Source organism: Lupinus angustifolius, chromosome LG16, assembly GCF_001865875.1.
Source record: "Lupinus angustifolius cultivar Tanjil chromosome LG16, LupAngTanjil_v1.0, whole genome shotgun sequence".
In the NCBI taxonomy this organism is placed as follows: domain Eukaryota; kingdom Viridiplantae; phylum Streptophyta; class Magnoliopsida; order Fabales; family Fabaceae; genus Lupinus; species Lupinus angustifolius.
In genome coordinates, this window is record NC_032024.1 from 6,808,133 (window position 1) to 6,826,714 (window position 18,582).

The 18,582-nt window shown below is 32.5% G+C and overlaps 2 protein-coding genes across 2 annotated transcripts; one reads left to right on the forward strand and one right to left on the reverse strand.

Annotated features, from left to right (window-relative positions):
* Positions 3,989 to 6,362, reverse strand: LOC109329709 (probable 2-oxoglutarate/Fe(II)-dependent dioxygenase). The gene is made up of 2 exons (XM_019563462.1): positions 5,467 to 6,362; positions 3,989 to 4,475 (listed from the first exon to the last, which is right to left on the reverse strand). The coding sequence occupies exons 1-2, from the start codon at positions 6,292 to 6,294 to the stop codon at positions 4,227 to 4,229; spliced, it is 1,077 nt and encodes a 358-aa protein (XP_019419007.1). The 5' UTR covers positions 6,295 to 6,362; the 3' UTR covers positions 3,989 to 4,226.
* On the forward strand, positions 8,972 to 17,867 carry LOC109329706 (protein TIC 40, chloroplastic-like). The gene is made up of 14 exons (XM_019563459.1): positions 8,972 to 9,382; positions 10,168 to 10,282; positions 10,487 to 10,544; positions 10,640 to 10,657; positions 11,495 to 11,795; positions 13,313 to 13,416; positions 13,509 to 13,572; positions 13,751 to 13,823; positions 14,372 to 14,412; positions 14,799 to 14,844; positions 16,059 to 16,153; positions 16,488 to 16,591; positions 16,667 to 16,714; positions 17,468 to 17,867. The coding sequence occupies exons 1-14, from the start codon at positions 9,187 to 9,189 to the stop codon at positions 17,525 to 17,527; spliced, it is 1,323 nt and encodes a 440-aa protein (XP_019419004.1). The 5' UTR covers positions 8,972 to 9,186; the 3' UTR covers positions 17,528 to 17,867.

Sequence of the window (18,582 nt, forward strand, 5' to 3'; positions counted from 1 at the left end):
AATTACAACATTAATTTTATTCATTCATTTGCGCATTAACCTTGGATTAATGTCATTCATTTGGACATTAATTTTGGATCTTGCATTTCAAATTTCATTGATGTATTTGCATGTTAATTGGTCAGTAATTAATGTAAAGAATTTCTGCATGTCACATGATTTTTCCTACATTTACACTAAGTTATTTTGAATGGTTTTTTCCTGCATGTCTCGTTATTTCAAGGAATTTATGCATTTCAACAATGACTTTGAATTGTCATTCACTATTTCAAGAGAATCTCTACACTTCAAGAATGGCTTTGAATGGTCATTCACTCATACATTGTCATTTAAGGGAGTCTCTGAATCATGCATTGTCATTTAATAAGCATGTATTCTCATCCAATATTTCAATTTCAATGCACCCACAATCTCATCACTCACAAGATATGTTATAGTTATCAATACATTTAGTTATAGTTATATATGTTATATTATACATATGTTATAATTATAGTATATATGTCTTATAGTTTACATATTTTATGTTATATATGTTTTCATAATTATAGTATATATATTTTATAGTATACATATTTTATAAGACTTAGGAATATGCAAAAGTATTTTGCCTTATTCACACTTATATTCTTCTTTACTTGAAGCAAAATTACAAATGTAAAGAATTACATAATAAAAATAAAGACTACAAAATAAACTAGTCATTATGGAAAAGTTTTCTAGAACTCTCACCAAGTCCTCTAGATCTTAGTGGGCATGTCTTCCTATTACGCCCTTCAGTTCTACGTCATCCATATTTTTTAATTTGTTCAAGAGGAACTTCATTCATCACATTATGAATGTGTGTAGTCTTCGGTCTTCCACTTCTTTTCCTTCGCATTAAGAGGATTGGGAATGAATATTGGACCTGAATAAGGGGCCAATATTCTTCATTACCAATCGGTTGAAAGTGACATCCATATGCCTTAACAATATTATCCAGACGATAAATTTGTGAGATAAATTGGCCACAATCTAAAGCCAATGAAGCGCATGTTGCGATCAAATGAGAGCATGACAATCTTAATGATTGAAATTTCCCACAATCACACTAACTGTTGGCTACTTTACCAGTGTAAACCCTTACTTGACGACCACCAGATCTAGATACAACTTCAACCTCAGAGACTTCGGTCTCCCGTGAAAAAGTATGAACTAGTTGATAAGTAGATTGTCACTGATTTTCTTTAATCACTTTTGTCAACTCTTCGCAATATATGTGACATGCCCTAATCATGTTATTAGCTTCATCCCGATGTTGAATGAACCATTCATTTAGCCTATAGCATGTTGCTCTCACAAGGGTTGTGATAGGAAGAACTCTAGATCCTTTCAGAAAACCATTAATGCATTCTGCAAGATTCATGGTCATGTGGCCAAAACGTCTACCTTCGTCGTATGCTTGGCTCCACTTCTATTTTGGAATCTGGTTCAACCACGCACCAGCTCTGGGATGTTTTTTCCGCAACAAATTCAACATCCGCTCAAACTGTGGTCGCATCAACTCATAACCTAAAAATTAAATAAATAAAAATATCAATCCAGAACATCAACAATATTTATAAATTACAAATATAACTAATACATACCCATTTGTACAACTTTATCTTTTAAATCAAAATCTCGGAATTCCTTATTGAAGTTACTAGCAAGATGACGAATACAATAAATTGATTGTTAACTAGATACAAAGGTTTGGTTGAGGGGTAACATAAGTCTTAAGATTGTAAAAAAACCACTCACAAACTTCTTTTGTCTCTCCTTCAACAATGGCAAAGGCAACTGAAAATACACATATGTTTATGTCTTGTGAACTCGCTATAAGCAATGTTCTAGTATATTTCTCAGTTAAAAATGTTTCATCCACTTGTATAATTGGTTTACAATATGCAAACTCATCAATGCATGATTTGAAAGCCCAAAATATTCTATCCAAAATGAATCGACTAGGGTCTTCCATGCCATCTGCAATATGGTGACATGCTTGATATTTCACAATTGTATCGGGAGAGAAATATTGTACAACATTCATCCAACATGGTAACTCATTGTATAATCCTTCCTAATCACCATAAATTTTGGTCAATGTCATTTGTTTTGTAGTCCAAGCCTTTCTATATGTCACTGTGTACCAAAATGACTAACAACCTCCTTAACTAGTGCATTAAGTGGTATAATCGGATCTGCAGATACCAAATTAACAATAAGGTCTGAAATAAATGATGAATTTAATTTGTTGTGATCTTGAGAAACCAACATAGATTCACAACTGTGTGTTCCATTAATTTTCTTAATCTCCCATATGTCATGCTTAACGTTAAAAGAAGCTCGAATTTGTCACTCACATCCGGCACCAAAACGTGTACATTTGCCGACATATCTATCTGTTCTAGACTCATCAACAACATAATCAAATGAATTTTGAATATGAAATTCTCTAATAGCATTTATTGTGGCTTCTTTAGATTCAAGTTGCATCCCAACAAACAAATCATTGCTATTATTATTCATTAAATCAGTTGTATGACCAAAATCACGACCAACTTCAGAATTTGTGTTACGAAAAAATGATGATGGAGTACTATATGTCATCCTAGAAGATGAACCAACATCGACCTCCTCCTCATCACTACATATTTCAATGTCTTCTTCATCACTAAAATCACTAATAATATCTCTTAGAATAGCCATCTACATTAAACAAAATAAACAATATTTCTTAGAATAATCATCTATATTAAACAAAATAATAATATTAGAAAAATTAACAACTAAATATACTACAGTTGATAAAATATAATAGCTACATTAACCTCTAATCAAAGTAGCAATTTGTATGAAAAGAAAAGCTCCAAATAAGACAAGTGTAAAAGAGTGATGGGAAGAAGTTTCAGAAGAAATGTTTTTAGGAGAAGTTTGAGAACATATAAGTTTTTAGGAGAAGAAGATTGAAGTGTTGGTCAAAAAAATTATATAGGAGAAGAAGATTATAAAGGAGAAGAATATTGGTCAAAAAAATAATAAAGAAAAAACTCCTAACCGGTTTACGATTTAGGTCACTAATTATAAAAAGAATTATAAAAACTCCTATATGATGGATGATTTAGATCACAACAAAAATAAAAAAAGTGAAAAACTCCTATAGCAAAGGCGATTTAGGAGAGAGAAAATATATATATATATATATGTGTGTGTAAAACTCCTACGTACCCCATTGCCGATTAATGAGAGAAGAAAAAAAAATGTAAAACTCCTACCTAAGTGCCAATTTTGGAGAGAGAGTGTGAAAAAGAAAGTAAAAACTCTGATGTGGGAGACGAGCTTGAGCAAATATTTTAAAATAAAAAACTGTCTGCAGCTGATTTATGATTGTACAAGAGAAAAAAAAAGAGAAACGGCTAAGGGGTTGCCAATTTACATAAAGTTGCACCACTTTTGTAATAAGTACAAAAGTACACTACTATGGTAAATTTTTTGTCAAACTACACTATCTTAGTAAATTTGCCGATTTTGTGCCTAGTACTATGCCAGAAGGAAGCCAGGGGAATGTTACTTGTAGTGTGTATGTTGAGATTCTTTTTAATTTCATCAAAATCAGGAATCTGGTTAGAGCTATTAATATGTTCAAAAAATTCATCATCAAGAAAAAATCTTAAATCTTCTGTCAAGCTAATTTGGGGAAGTGGTGCAATCTCAATCCAATTTAACACAAGGCAAAGAAGTTATGCAATGAATCTACTTTAAGGTTTTCTAATTTAGAGGTGAGCCTTGACACATCAATAAAGTGTTGTCTCACAGATCAAATCTTGGAATGCAAGACATGTACATTTACCTTTCCCGCAAGGTGGGGACCTCAGCTCGTTTCTAATTTAAACTAGATATCATAATTAAGCTGAAAATGTGACATAACTCTTGTTAAATACTTAAATATCAAATTGGATGAAAGGACTTGCACATCAATTAAGAAATTTCTATACATTGAAATTTGAAGGAATAACTTATAACTTATAGTTCAAACTGACAAATTGGCATTGTTCTCAGTTTGAATCCATAGATCCAGATTAAAAAAAGAGTAGGTTAATATCTGACCTTTTTCATGGTAAAGTAATTATACTTCCATTCACCCAAAAGATACAAGCCTTAAAGCAAACAAGGTTGAACAATGAAGCTAGAAAAATAACATCTGCCTAAGATTCAAGCACTAGTGCATCAAGATTCCGTTTTCCTTCAGGGCCTTTGGTATACCATGATAACACATAGTCTCCATAAACAACATCCTGGTATTTGGCTGGTGACAACTCATTGATCAGGTCAGAAGCCGGGGAGATCTTGGCTGTCTTAGCTGGGTCGTGAAATGTCGCCACGGAGAATCTTGCTCTATCGGGATTAGTAATTGCCCTATGCTCACAGCTCCTGTATTTCCCATTAGTTATAATCTGCAGCAAAAGAGTTTCATATTAGAGGAAAAGATGTGTGACTTTCTTTTCTCTAGTTGAAATTAAACCAAGTTTGTTAATGAATGAATCATTTATCAGGAAAACATATAGATACAAAAATCATCAGAATCAACTGTTAAGCTGCTACATTGTAGGACAGTGAAAACCTGTAATTACAAGTGAAATCAAATACTTAACCAATATTTCTGAACCAAGAAGAAAAACCTTGTTCTCTGATCTCCACAACAGATGGTGTCGTAATGGTGCAAATTTTACTAGTTGAAGTTAACCCTTTAACCAAAATCATGATATCTTCTTTTCCAAACAAGTTTAAAGTCAAGCAGCTTACAACATTACATATACAATTGGGTAATTATAAGCCACACCCATTGAATTTATTGTGAAAATCAAGTTCCACAGCATACAGTATCTGGCCCTTTCAAATATCGTGAAGATATATATACACTTTACACCACTTGGATGCCCTTGAAGAGTGAAGACTAAAAAGTACTAAAACACATATCGATTAAATTAAAACTAATCACAAATAGATCATATGCCATACAATTGCACCTACAAACCCATTTGGTGTAAAAACTTTAACAATGCATTAAATTTGAACTGAGATTTTTCTAACAAAATATTTGATAGTATTGCTCAACAAGTCAACAACAGTGACTTAATCTCACTAGGTGAGGTCGGCTAGATGTATCGAAGGAAACCATATTGTTCTACCATAAATAAACCATATTCACTAACAAATATGTAAATCTTTCCTAATCTATGATTTTTGTTAATGTGCTACTATTGCTCACATAAAAAAATATATCAAATTAGATAATCGATTTGGACAAAGATCCCGAATGGCATCTCACTCTCTCTCCCAAACAGATCAAAATGTTATTGTGTGTTAAAAAAAATATTCACATGGCAATATGTGATTGGATCGGGACAAGTGAACCATGTGCTATCCATTTAGGTTGTTATTTACCTCAGTTTGGTCAGCCAAGATAACAAGAACAGCATCTGATACTGGCTTCACTATGACCCATCCACCATCACTATTATTCACCACCTGAAGACCACTCACATCATCTTGAATCAAAAGCGTAATGGCACCCATATCAGAATGCGATTGCAGCCCAAGCGTGAGTTCCGGTTCGGGACACGGAGGGTAATAACTCATCGTTATATTCTGATAGAACTCACCAACAGAATCTTCAATACACGAAGGGTTCAACCCAAGAGACTCTGATATCAAAGCTAGTAACTTTTTCGCCAAAACATTCATTTCATCGCTGTAATTCGCAACAGTTTTCCGGTAATCAGAGGGAAAATCAGGCCAATTATTAGGGTTCCGGCGAGAAAGAGGAAGAGTGTGATGATCAAAGTAATCCCTCCAATCAAGCACCTGAACGCCGTCATTTTGTTCATCGGAGCTCACCAACATCCGGCTTCCGTACCCTTCCGTCGCGGCAGCGCCTGAATTGCACGCATAACGGAGCTTCACCGGCATGGAACAATCGTTGAAGAACGTTGACCCCACGCGCCTGATATCGTCGAGGAGTGTCACCGGGACGCCGTGGTTGGTGACGTAAAACGCGCCCCATTCGTTGCACGCGCGGGCGATGGAGTCGCGTGTGGAGTTGCGGTGAATTGGGTCGAAGCCGAAGAGATCGATGATCGGAATGGTTGTGGAAGATGGGTTATTGGGAATGGGTCGGGTATGAAGAGGTTGAATGAATTGGGGTGGGACATGAGAGAGACCAGATTGAGAGAGGGATTGTACTCTTATGGATTCGGTGGTGGCTGTTTCCATGGCTATGGAGATGAAGAAAGTTGATGGATAATGAGAAATTAATTAGTGGATAATCACAACAAAGTCATTTTTATGTTTCATCCATTCTATAAAGTATAAAGTGTACAAATAACTATTACCACATAATTTCTCACATTTTAAAACTACCTTTTTGTAACTACTTCACTAAGAGTTATCATAAACTTCAAAATTTTACTTTTATTATTTTTTATAATATATCATTATTTTTTCATACATTTTTTCAATCCTGATTAATTTTCTTATATTTTTTATCTCTATTGAGTTTCTATGTAATATTTCTTATATTAAATTATTTTTCTTTAATAAATATAACATAAAAATGATATATAACATAAAAATAAGAATGTTAGTCGATAAACACAAAATGTCGATCGACATGCTAGTATAATATAATGAGAAAAGGATGTATATAGTCGTAGAGTTTTATGCAATGCACTATGTGATATCTTATTCATCATTTTGTTTAATCCTAGATAATTGAGTTTTGTACCATGGTATTGCGTCATCTATCATCTCATTCACCTTGAAGGTTGATGGATAACGAAAATTTAAATTGTGAATAATAATGGTAATAATGTATTTAATATGTATAAATTTTTACGCTAACACTTTTACATAAGTTTAAAATCTATGCACTATTGGTGTAAAGTTTTTTACGCTGTGAGTACATTATTCATCATTAATTTATATTATTTTTGTTTAAGAGTTATGATGTTTAACATATGAACAACGAATGACTTACTAACGTTTTAAAAAATATTTACACTAACAATATATACATATTAAATCTCTTATATAATATTAATTAATTACATTTTTTTTCACATACTTGTCACATAGAAGATGGTGATGAAATTATATAGTTCACCCAAAATATAAATTTCATAAGATTATAATAAATTAATTTAAAGATTTTGTTATTCTTTAGGGAGAAAAAGGTGTATATATATATATATTGATAGTATAAGAGTTTTTTACACTATCACTATATCATCGACAATTTATTTTTAATGATCATTGATTTTTAAATATAAAAGTAATACAAATAAATATTAAATAATACACTGGTTGTATATAAATATTTATTGCGTACATATTCCACCCTTCTTTAAGTATAATTGTTCACTTCCTCCTTGCCAAGCCCACCACCCCCAATTTTAATTGGAATCTACAAATTTCTTTCTCATTCCTACATACATTAAATTAACTTTCTTATAGAGAATGAAATATCTTTTAGTATAAGGAAATAAGTTATTTCCTCTTGCCAGTAAAAGTATGACATTTGTCATATTTAATCATTTTCTATAAAAATGTTTCTCAAACAAAACAAAACAGTATAATGTCATACTTTTACTAGCGGAAGGAGATAAATTATCTTTTGGAACGAGGAGATAAATTATCTCCTTAAATTAACTTTCTTATATTTTAAAAAAAATGGAGTTATGAAAAATAAATGATAATGGTCGGTTCAATTGAAAAATTGGTAAATCACATTCCATCAAGTAAATGGACATAATTTATCATCGAGACACACATTTTTAACAAATTATGTAATTAAAAATATTTGCTACCCACAAGTTTATTAGTATTGATGTTAATATAATATATTTATGTTTATTTTAATGTCATCGATACACAATTTAATTAATGAACTACCACTTAAATCGTTATACTACCATATCATATCTCTAATTTGAGCTAATAAACAATACAATATTAATAATATTGTTAAAAAAACTCTAAACATAAAAGTTAATTTAAGGTAACACATATGAATTTTTATGAGAATACAAAATAACATAACAATTTTCTATAATTATAAAAATTAGGTTTTTTTTGGATATAACATTTTCTAAGATTTCATAGCTCCAATTGCTTATCTCTTATGGACACGTTTATTTATAGGAATATTGAGTTATTCTTGGAAATTTGAATGTGTGAATAACTTGTTTCCATTTCAAGTTTTAAAAAATAATTGAAAAAGAGTTATTCTCAAGAAATTAGTTTTTTTCATGTTTTGATATTTTTTTTGTTCATATTCACCTCCAAAGGTAGGTATATCATATTCGCATTGTAATAATATGATGAAACTAAAAAATGTTACTCTAAAATTATTTTTCCACTCATATCCTAAATTCAGAATCTAACAAAAGTAATTATGAATAATAATTAAGATATAGGAGAATAACAGTTCATAATATTATTGAGAATGTGATTCTTAAAATATAATTTCATTCATTAAAATAAACACGAACTTAAATTTAGTTTAATATTTACTACATGTTTTAAATATTAAACTACTCTTCTTAAAGATTTAAAATGAAAATATATTAAAAAAACAAAAGAGATCCCATATATAATTTCTTTCAATGTCATGATATCACAATGTTTTTTTATTGGAATTTTTTTAATACTATCAAAACTATCTCATCACATTTTGGTAAGAAATTAGTCTTTTTTGAGATGTGTAATTATCCTTTTCAAGAATTAAACTCTTGATCTCTTGAGTATCATGAGAGATAACACCTTATTGAAATATTTTATATAGCAATTGAGAAAAGGAAAAAAAAGGTGAAAAAAGGAGAGGTATATTCCATGGACAAAAATTAAAATATTTGTTTATTTTAAGGTTTTTCACTTATCTATCCCTATCCAACAACTAAATTACCCTACTGTGTTACATTCCACTGAATCCTTCACTCCACCACCTAACCCAAACTTGAAATCCCACATAATCAATTAAGTAAAGTTCATAAATTTACCAATTTTTTTCCAAATTCACTTCCTTTTATTGTTCTGGGTTCCTCAGTTTCAGTCTACTTTTGCATCTTGATTTTCCTGTGATTTTTTGGGGTTGGAAACCAAAAAAATATGGAGAATCTCAATCTAGCCTTAGTTTCTTCTCCAAAACCTTTGCTTTTGGGTCATTTTTCTGCTAGAGATGCCACTGCTAAGGACTTATTCAGAAGAAAGTCCTTCTCTTTTGGGAGGGTTTTCATTGCTTCTCCCCTTTGTAGGTACCATGTTACAAGGGCTGCTGCTAAATCCCACCAAAACCCTATATCTGGTATTTTCTTTTGGAACTGTCTCATTTTTTGTTTGATTATTGTCTTCTGTTCTAACTGGATTATGGTGAGTCTTTTGGAAGTGATAGTTCCAATGAATATGATGCTATTGCTTTGTTTTTTAAATTTTAATTGAGTTGAACACTTTGGTGATTCTGTTCTTGAACTGGAAAGCCAGAACAGACTAATGTTTAATTAGTATAGTTAATTGAACTTGTTGGTGGTGGTGCTGTCTGCTCTATGTTGAGGTTTTCTAGGGTTTAAGTTTTCGTAGACCGCGGCAATATTTGTGCCATTAGTTCTGATAAACATTCACTGTTTGTGGAAGGTGGTGTGTTGTGATGTGTGGGCCATAGTTGTATAATCCGGATAGGAGGTTGACTTGGTTTGACGGTCATGTCAACAGTTTAGTTGTCTGATCGTGTGCTTAAGCGGTTGAACGAAAAATGGATGAAGTACTTTTTCTAAAGAAAAAATACCATATGGAAAAATACTTCATATAAAAAGAGTCTGGATTGTGGGTTTTGTTGTTACCCTGATTGGGTTATGCAGTCATGATTCGGGTCAAGGTTGCACTCTAGGTTGAGTGAACTTGATAGCATTTTGATGTAAAAAAGCATTGCATGTGTGTCTATTTTCCATATTGTCAATGCATATTTGTCATGTATAATATATCCATTCCCCTTCTTTTTTGTCATTTGCGAATATTTGCCACCCAAGTTGAACATGTCTCAATATTTTCGACTCATCTCTTAAGAATCACAATTAAGACATGATGTGGATACAGTGCAGGAGAAGCGGATAGTGGAGCGTTTTGCTAGCATTTCTTCTTCAAATAGTCAAGGAACAACATCCTCCATTGGAGTTAATCCACAATTATCGTCACCTCCATCCTCAACTATGTAACCACTTACTGTCTTTTCTTTCTCATTTTAATTTTTTCCAATTGTTTTATCTTTTGTTTTTATGCTGTTCAACTAATGGGAAAAAAGGTTTTGAATAGATATCACAGTTACATGGATGAGTTCTGTCTTATTTATTTAAGTTTACTGATATCTCTTGCTTAAAAGTTCGCATTCTTATTGATCTATTCACTATATATCTAGAGGGTCACCTCTCTTCTGGATTGGCGTTGGTGTTGGATTTTCTGCACTATTTTCAATGGTAAGAGCCATAGTCACAATGATGCTTTAAATATACTGTTGAATGTTGATGAGGCCTTTTTTGCTGTATATTAAATAATTCGAGGGTTTTTGCAGGTAGCTTCAAGATTAAAGGTCAGTGTCACTTTATTGCAAGACATGGGTGTATGCTGGTGTGCTCTTCGAGTTCCACTGTAATTATGGGTGTAATATAGAAGATTCTTTGCTTTTGTCTAGATTGCAAAAAAAAGGCTCTTATCCATTACTGATTATTACTTAGTTCAGGTTTTGAAACCTAATGGCATGCCTTTCCAATTACTGATTATGTAGTTCAGTTTTTATACTAAAAAATACGAGGAAAAAAGTTACTTCATTATAGCTTAGCTGATAGCTTTCTGTAGCGAGTAGGGGCATGCTTCTGCCATGAAAATATGGTTAGAACCTGTTCCTCTCACTTCATATGCTCCCTCTGTGTGTGTTCTAAACTGACATGAATAATAATTTAGTCTCTATTTTACTATAATAAATTGATAATTACAAATTGTATGATTGATCTATCTCACACGTATATATATGCATGTTTCATCTTTGGATAAAAACTTGTACCTTATGATTTTTATTGTTATGCTGCTCTTAGTTAAATGGATTCTCTAGATTGCTCTTTATAATGGGTTTCATATGAAACTAAATGGAAGTTGAAAGAGATGTATCCACGAATATAATAGATTGCTCTTTCCTAGTAAGTATATAATATTCTGAGACTTATATTGAATTTGAATCTTATTCATTTGTTCGTGATATCCTCTTTCGTTATTTACATTCATGTCAATTTTTGTTTTATGGTATACACTCTGTCTTACCTTATTTTTCATGGATTTTTTACTGGAACCCTTGTACAATTTTAAGAGTTAACCATGCTTTTTATAAGTTCTGCTTGCAAGTTGTAATATCTGCATTTTAATTATCTTTCAGAAATATGCAATGCAACAAGCTTTCAAGACCATGATGGGCCAAATGAATTCACAAACTAATCCGTTTGACAGTGCTGCCTTTTCCGGATCTCCTTTTCCCTTTCCCACACCTCCACCATCTGCATCAGGTCCTGCTGCACCTTCTACTTTTGCAGGTTTTCAATCTCAAGCGCCTTTTGCACCCACTGCATCTCAATCTACTGTGACGGTAGATGCTCATGTACCTGCATCAAGAGTAGAGGAAGCCCCAGCCGCCTATGTCAAAGATGAAGAGGAAGTAAAGAATGAACCAAAAAAAATTGGTATTGTACAATATCTTATCAGTACTCTCTTAGTCCCACTTGTTCTTGTTGGGTGAACTAACTCTTTGTGAAATTTATTAATGGTGAGTTTATGTGTCCATTAGGGGATGCATCTTGGTACTGGGTAAATAAAAGCCACCTTCTTCAGTTTTTCTTTCCTGACATTGAATTTAGGAAAGTTATTTCTTTTTGAATTTTAAGGTAGACCACAGTTCTGATTGATCTAATTCTACCGTTGTGCTAGACATGATTAAAATATTGGTTGGTATTGCTTTGATGAACTTGAGACCAAAATTCTTGGTTTTATTTTATCGTTTTGTTGATGGAGTCTCTCAAAGAGTGTTGTCAATCTTGGTTCAATCAAGATTGTTTGATTAATAAAATGCTTCATTAATCTTGCCTTGGATAGTGTTATTCAGAATGCCCTATTGTTTTAGTACCCGTGCTAAGTACTCACTGCTTTATTAGAGGCCTCGCCAACATGCAATGCAAGTAGTCTGATTCACAAAATTGTTTTCGTCTTGATGATTTTAATGGCAAGTTACTGTGTATTAACCATGGCAGAATTAAAAAGCAATCCCTAAAAAGATTTCAACTGGTTCAGCTTGTGATAGAATGCTTCACTAGTCTTCCTATGAATTCATCTTCTAGCTTCCTTATTCTTGTTCTAGGTTGGGTCATGAGTGTATATGTCTCCGTTGTTTTCTAATTTGCTGGGCCACAACTTTTAGCGACTTGTAATTTTTGGGCGGTAAAATGTCAACAAGAGAATAAACGCAATGTGGCAAAGATGAGAATATTGCGTCGGATGTGTGGACACACTAGAGAAGATAGAATTATGAATTAATGCATTGTGGAAAAAGTTGGGATAGTCTTGTTTAGAAAATATGGTAGAATCACGCCTTAGGTGGTTTGAGCATGTGTGGAGTAGGCCGTTTGAAGCTCTAGTAAGGAAAGTAAATCAAATGGAGGTTAGTCCAGTTTCTAGAGGCAGAGAGAGACCAAGAAAAATCATAGGGGAAATGACTAGGAAAAATTTAGAGATCAATGTTTTGTCAATCGTTATGATTTATGATAGAGCATTATAACACCCTTTGATTCATATAGCTGACCCTATCTAGTTGGCTAAGGCTTGGTTGTTATTGTAATGACAATAACACACTAGAGAGTGGGTCCACCCTAACTGTGTCAAAAACTAATACAATGTAGAATTTGGGATACTGTTGACTAATATAAAATGGCAAGTTAAGAATGAAAAGATATAGAAAATATTAAAAAGAAAGCAGGGACTCAACTGTTGAATTTTTATATAATATTTATAATTCCACTCCCTTTATTAAATTAATATTTATATAGAGAAATGTGTTTTTGAAATATTTGGGACAAAGTGATATGGAAAACTTTCAATAAGTTACCTTTATAAGTAGCAGAGATGATGTCTGGTGTTGTAAACTTTATCTTCCTATAAAAATTGAAACTTTTCCTGTTAAAAAATCCTAACAAATTCTATATAACAGCTTTTGTAGATGTTTCTCCAGAGGAAACTGAACAGAAGAGTCCCTTTGAAAGCTTTAAAGTTGATGAATCAAGTTCATTCAAGGAAGCCCAAGTTACAGAGGAAGTGAGTTTTTTAATATACAAGTTTTTGTTAAGTGTAGTGACTTGTGTTGTTCTTAATATGTAATAATGATTATTAATTATCATTTATTGAAGGCTTCTCAAAACGGAGCTCCTTTTAACCAAGGTTTTGGCAATGCGGCTGGTTCTCAATCTACAGGTAAGTAATAAGTTGAAATTGAAACTATTTAAAATGATTGTTTCTATTGAAAATAAATTAACCTTGTTTGTTATCTTGAAACATATATTGTTTCTATGTGTATTGTTCTTTAATGTTGTGTTATATGACCTGGTTTCCGTATTAAGTTCATATCCTAAATCTGCCCGTTTTTGGATAGGAAAATCACCCTTATCTGTGGATGCTTTGGAGAAGATGATGGAAGATCCAACAGTGCAAAAGATGGTTTATCCGTAATATTAGTTCTTTCCATATTAATAATAACTCTGATTTTACATTTCTAGGAAATCTTTTATTTTGGACTTGTCGGTGTGAATGTGGTAAGGTTCCTTAAAACGGCAAAAGTCGTTAGTAGTATCTCTGGTACTCTGAAGACTGGATTGGACTTCGAAGTATTTCCATTCTTCATTTATATTACTGTTGAACAACTTTGGAAGTTTGGATGTGTTTAAAGCTCTACTGCAGCTCTTAATTGTTTTAATTTTCTTTTTCACTTCAACATGGTTCAGTGCCTCGACATTCTTAGGGGAGGCCTATGCTTTTGTACGCTTTCGATTCCTCCTAATAAATTTCTGTTTTACCTAAAAGAAAGTGTAATTGGTTTGTTGCCTCCCTTTTCCTTTCCAATCTAATTCTTATTTTCTTTACATTTAGCTGATTCCTGTTCTGCATCATGATTGCTCGATGAATTTAAAGATGTCATGACATGATTGTTTTGATTATTTAAACCTTTTCCCATTGTTATTCAAAAATGGATAATTGTTTTTGGGTACTTTTGCAGCTATTTACCTGAGGAGATGAGGAACCCTAGTACCTTCAAATGTAATTCTCTACATTTAACAAACTTTCTTGCTTCTGCTTCTATGTAGTGCTAGTAAAAAGTTTCAAGATTCGTTATACTGAGTAAATCACTCTACATTATATTTTTTGTCTTCAGCACTTTCCTGGAAGTTAATCACATCTAACCACAATGTCGAATATGCTTGATTCATTTTTATTTACGTATACAATGTTGTCTATATACAACACTTTTATATAGCTATCTTTTTTTAACATGTAATGGAAGCATTTCTTTATGTTGTTTGCAATAGTTTGTAGGTCAAAAATCATGCTTGCCTCTTACTGGTAGTTATTAATTTCTTCATGACATCTTAATATGTGATTTGGCCACTGGGAAATGACTGCTGTGTTGTTGCTGCATTTAATAGGGATGATGCAGAATCCACAGTACCGTCAACAACTTGAAGAAATGCTGTAAGTTCATACTGTTTTTTGGATCCTTTTTTGTACCATCAACTAAGAAGGATTTATAGATCATTGCTTTGTCAATGGACGTGAATTACATGATTTATGGCATTATTATAGCGTTGTTTGATTCATGTATTGGGACTAAGGTTTGGTTGTTGTTGTTTTGTTCTAATAGGAAAATGCTTATCTTTATGAACTATTTCTATATAAAACTAGTCTTCTTGTGAATGGAAAATTCTCAAAAGGAGCATAATGATTTCCTTTTTTGAAGGCCATCTTTTTTTTCTGACAATTAGCTCATGCTATTCTTATATGTTGTTAATTGTCACTCAGTACGAATGGTTGTTAGCCTCTGCTTTTAGTGGGTCATCAAATAGAATTCGGGATAAGTGTGTTCTCGGAGAAAATGTGATAGATATCCTCCTATTACTAGAGGTCTACATGAGAATGAATAAAGGGAAAGGTAGTAGGTTAATGTCTCACATGAGCAAGAGAGGTGAGGGAGATGGGAATACGCATTGGGAATATTTTTGTACTTGTATATGACAGCGTGGGAGAGAGGAGTGTGAGCGGATTCTGTTATGAGGAGAGATTCGGGAAGAGTTTGGCTGAATTATGTAGGGAGTGGTTTGCGTGTGGTTGGCCATTCCTATAGCCGGGATTCTCTTTCTGATAGTCTCAATATTCTATATTTCTCATTTATGTTTGTTTTGTTTTCCAAGACTTCTAGAATTATCTTCTAGTGTAAGGAACTAGTCTTCCATTTCTCCATCAGTAAAACTTAGTTCCTACCAAAATGACCGTCTTCCTTTTTCTTTTATACATTATACTTCCATCAACCTATGAGGGGAAATGCCTTCTCCACATCCCGACTTTGTTGTTGTCTTTAGTGTATTCTCCTTCTCCTTGTCCCCATTGTACTATTTCGATTGATTTATATTTTAGCTTTCTGTTTTGGGATTGATATGCATTATAACTGAAAGTTCTCACATGTTAGAATTCACTAACTACTGCATTCCATGTTGTATTGACTTAAGAGTTGAGACGTTATGTGACAGGAAAGTGTAATTCGTATTGGCCACTACCTTCACTAGTTTTGCCCTATATGCTGCACTGCTGTAGCTAGATATAATTCTATGCACATGTTTTTAATATAATGGTGTTCAATCTTCTCTGGTGTGTAAAGATTGATTTATTCTTGTCTTCAACAAAATTTTCAGAACCAACATGGGTGGAAGCGGTGAATGGGATAGCCGAATGATGGACACCTTAAAGAATTTTGACCTTAACAGTCCTGTTGTTAAACAACAATTTGGTAAGTTTTTATTTTTATTTTAGAGATATGTTTTGTTTGTGAGCTGGAATGCTGGACCAATTAAGCAATTGATTCCTTTAACATAGTTTAATTTTTTGCTGGCTACTCTTATTATTTGTTGACCTTAAATTTCTCTTATTATTTTTTGAATCTATGATGATGTCAGTTTTTATAATATCCCCGTGTTTATTTTCTTTTGGTGGTTTTTTATTTTTCGGACAAGTTCAGTTGTGTAGGCTTAGGCTAGATATTTCCTTCAGACATTAATGCTTCAGTACTAATCTTTCTTCCCCTTTTGTCTTCTCTGAACATTTTTCATTTTTTCTTTCATCAGATCAAATCGGTCTTTCTCCAGAAGAAGTCATTTCAAAGATTATGGCCAATCCTGATGTTGCAATGGCATTTCAAAATCCTAGAGTTCAAGCAGCTATAATGGATGTATGTTCTAATTTAAGCACTTTCTTTATTATTAGTATTTCATATCAAAAACTGAATGTATTGTTGTGGTTGCAGTGTTCACAGAATCCGCTAAGTATCGCAAAATATCAAAATGACAAGGAGGTAAACTGCATTGACTTCACTTTTGTCTTTCTTTGAAGCATGTACTTCATTGGATTTTTGGTCTACCTTTGTAGTTTTAGTCAATTATATGTTTATAACTTTATATTAGGTGAAAAGCTTTTGTTGCTTTTCAAGCATATTGCATGTGGTGCTAATTTCCTAGCTAGCCATTGAGTGTAAATGGGTTTGGATTTTCTTAAAATCTTATCCAAAGAAAAAGTCACATTTTGCTTCCTACTTCTGGCTTTTGTTAAACTGTCAAAATCAAAACCTTACCTATTGTTGCAGAAAAGTAATACAGGTTCCTGTTGGAAATCATTCAATTTCCTAGATTCAATAAATCAATCATTAACATATAGACAAAAAAAAAAATCTTTAACCCGACAAAGTGAGATTGAGAGGGAGGGAGGGTAGAGAGACGCAGTCAGTGCTTAGCACGAGGACTCTGTTTATAAGATGAATCAATGCGGAAAAGTGACTTCTAATCTGAGCTTTTGAATTTTGGGGTTAATTACATCGACCTCCCCTAAAGTTGGTGCTTATTATTAAGCGACACCTTTCGCCGTTGGAGAATTACACTATCACATCAAACAATCCTTTCTTGTTCTTACACCCTTCTTTATTTAAGTAATTACACATACTTCCCCAATTTGTTGTAATAGTCACTAACCTTCGACATTATAAAAATGCGTATTTTTTTACATATTTGGCTCTTATATCGTATAATTGCCTCTTACCTCTTACCATTTTCAGGTTATGGATGTCTTCAATAAGATATCAGAACTCTTCCCTGGAGTATCAGGTTCACCTTGATTCATTTATTCATTGCTGTTTCAACTTTCAAGTGATTCATTCATGCCTTTTTCAGATGAGCAATGAGATTAGTTTTGCCTATGCAAAACTCTCATGCCCATGGTTGTATGTATACTACAGGCTCATGGTTACAGCTCCATTGTGACAAACAAACAATAAATGTGACTGGCCTAAGTTAAAATTGTTGCCATAGTGTTCTTTTTTAAATTTTGCTAAAATAGTTGAGATTGTATATTGAATTTAAATGTCATTTTTTGAGGTATTACATCTACATTGTGGTTTTCTCTAATTGTGATGAGTTATTAGACTTTGCTAATTTTGGATTTCATTTTCTAGCAAAAAAGAAATGTGTAATGCTTCACATAATCTTTCATGAGCATAAGCTGCATAAGACTTAAGTACAATTTAACTGATAAAATGCAACTTGTGTCAAAGATAGTTTCACTATTTCTGTGGATTCTAGTAACTTTGATTGTTTCCTATGTGTTCTGTGGATTCTAGCTTAAGATGGTTTCTGCTAAGGTAATTTTTTGCTTGCACATTATCAATCACTCTTAATTGGTTACTTATCTAGGAATTTTAAGTTGTGGGATGACATTTATTGTTTCTTTCATAGAGGACGATTAAAGTGACATTAAATGATTTTCTCCTTTTTAATGCTATGAATATAAGTAATCAAATAATCATTCAAATATTTATCTCATAATTTTGATTCTGATTTGGATGATTTTCATCATGAAGAAAACTTTATCAATTGCAGATAGCACTTGTATTATTTAAAGCTAATTTCAAAAACAAATACACTAATAAACATGAAAAATAATCAGAAGAATGAAATTTGAGGAGGATGAATGCTCTTTTACTTTATATTATTGGAGAAGCTTGTGAAGAATTCTTAGATTTGAAAGACATCATATACCAAACTACCAAAGCAACATAAAAAAAACAATGTACCATGTTGTAAGGACATCATGGCTTATACACAAATTGACTAATTGTACACCAAAATTAACAAATTTCCAAATGCATATATATTCTTTGCTAATTTCTTTAAT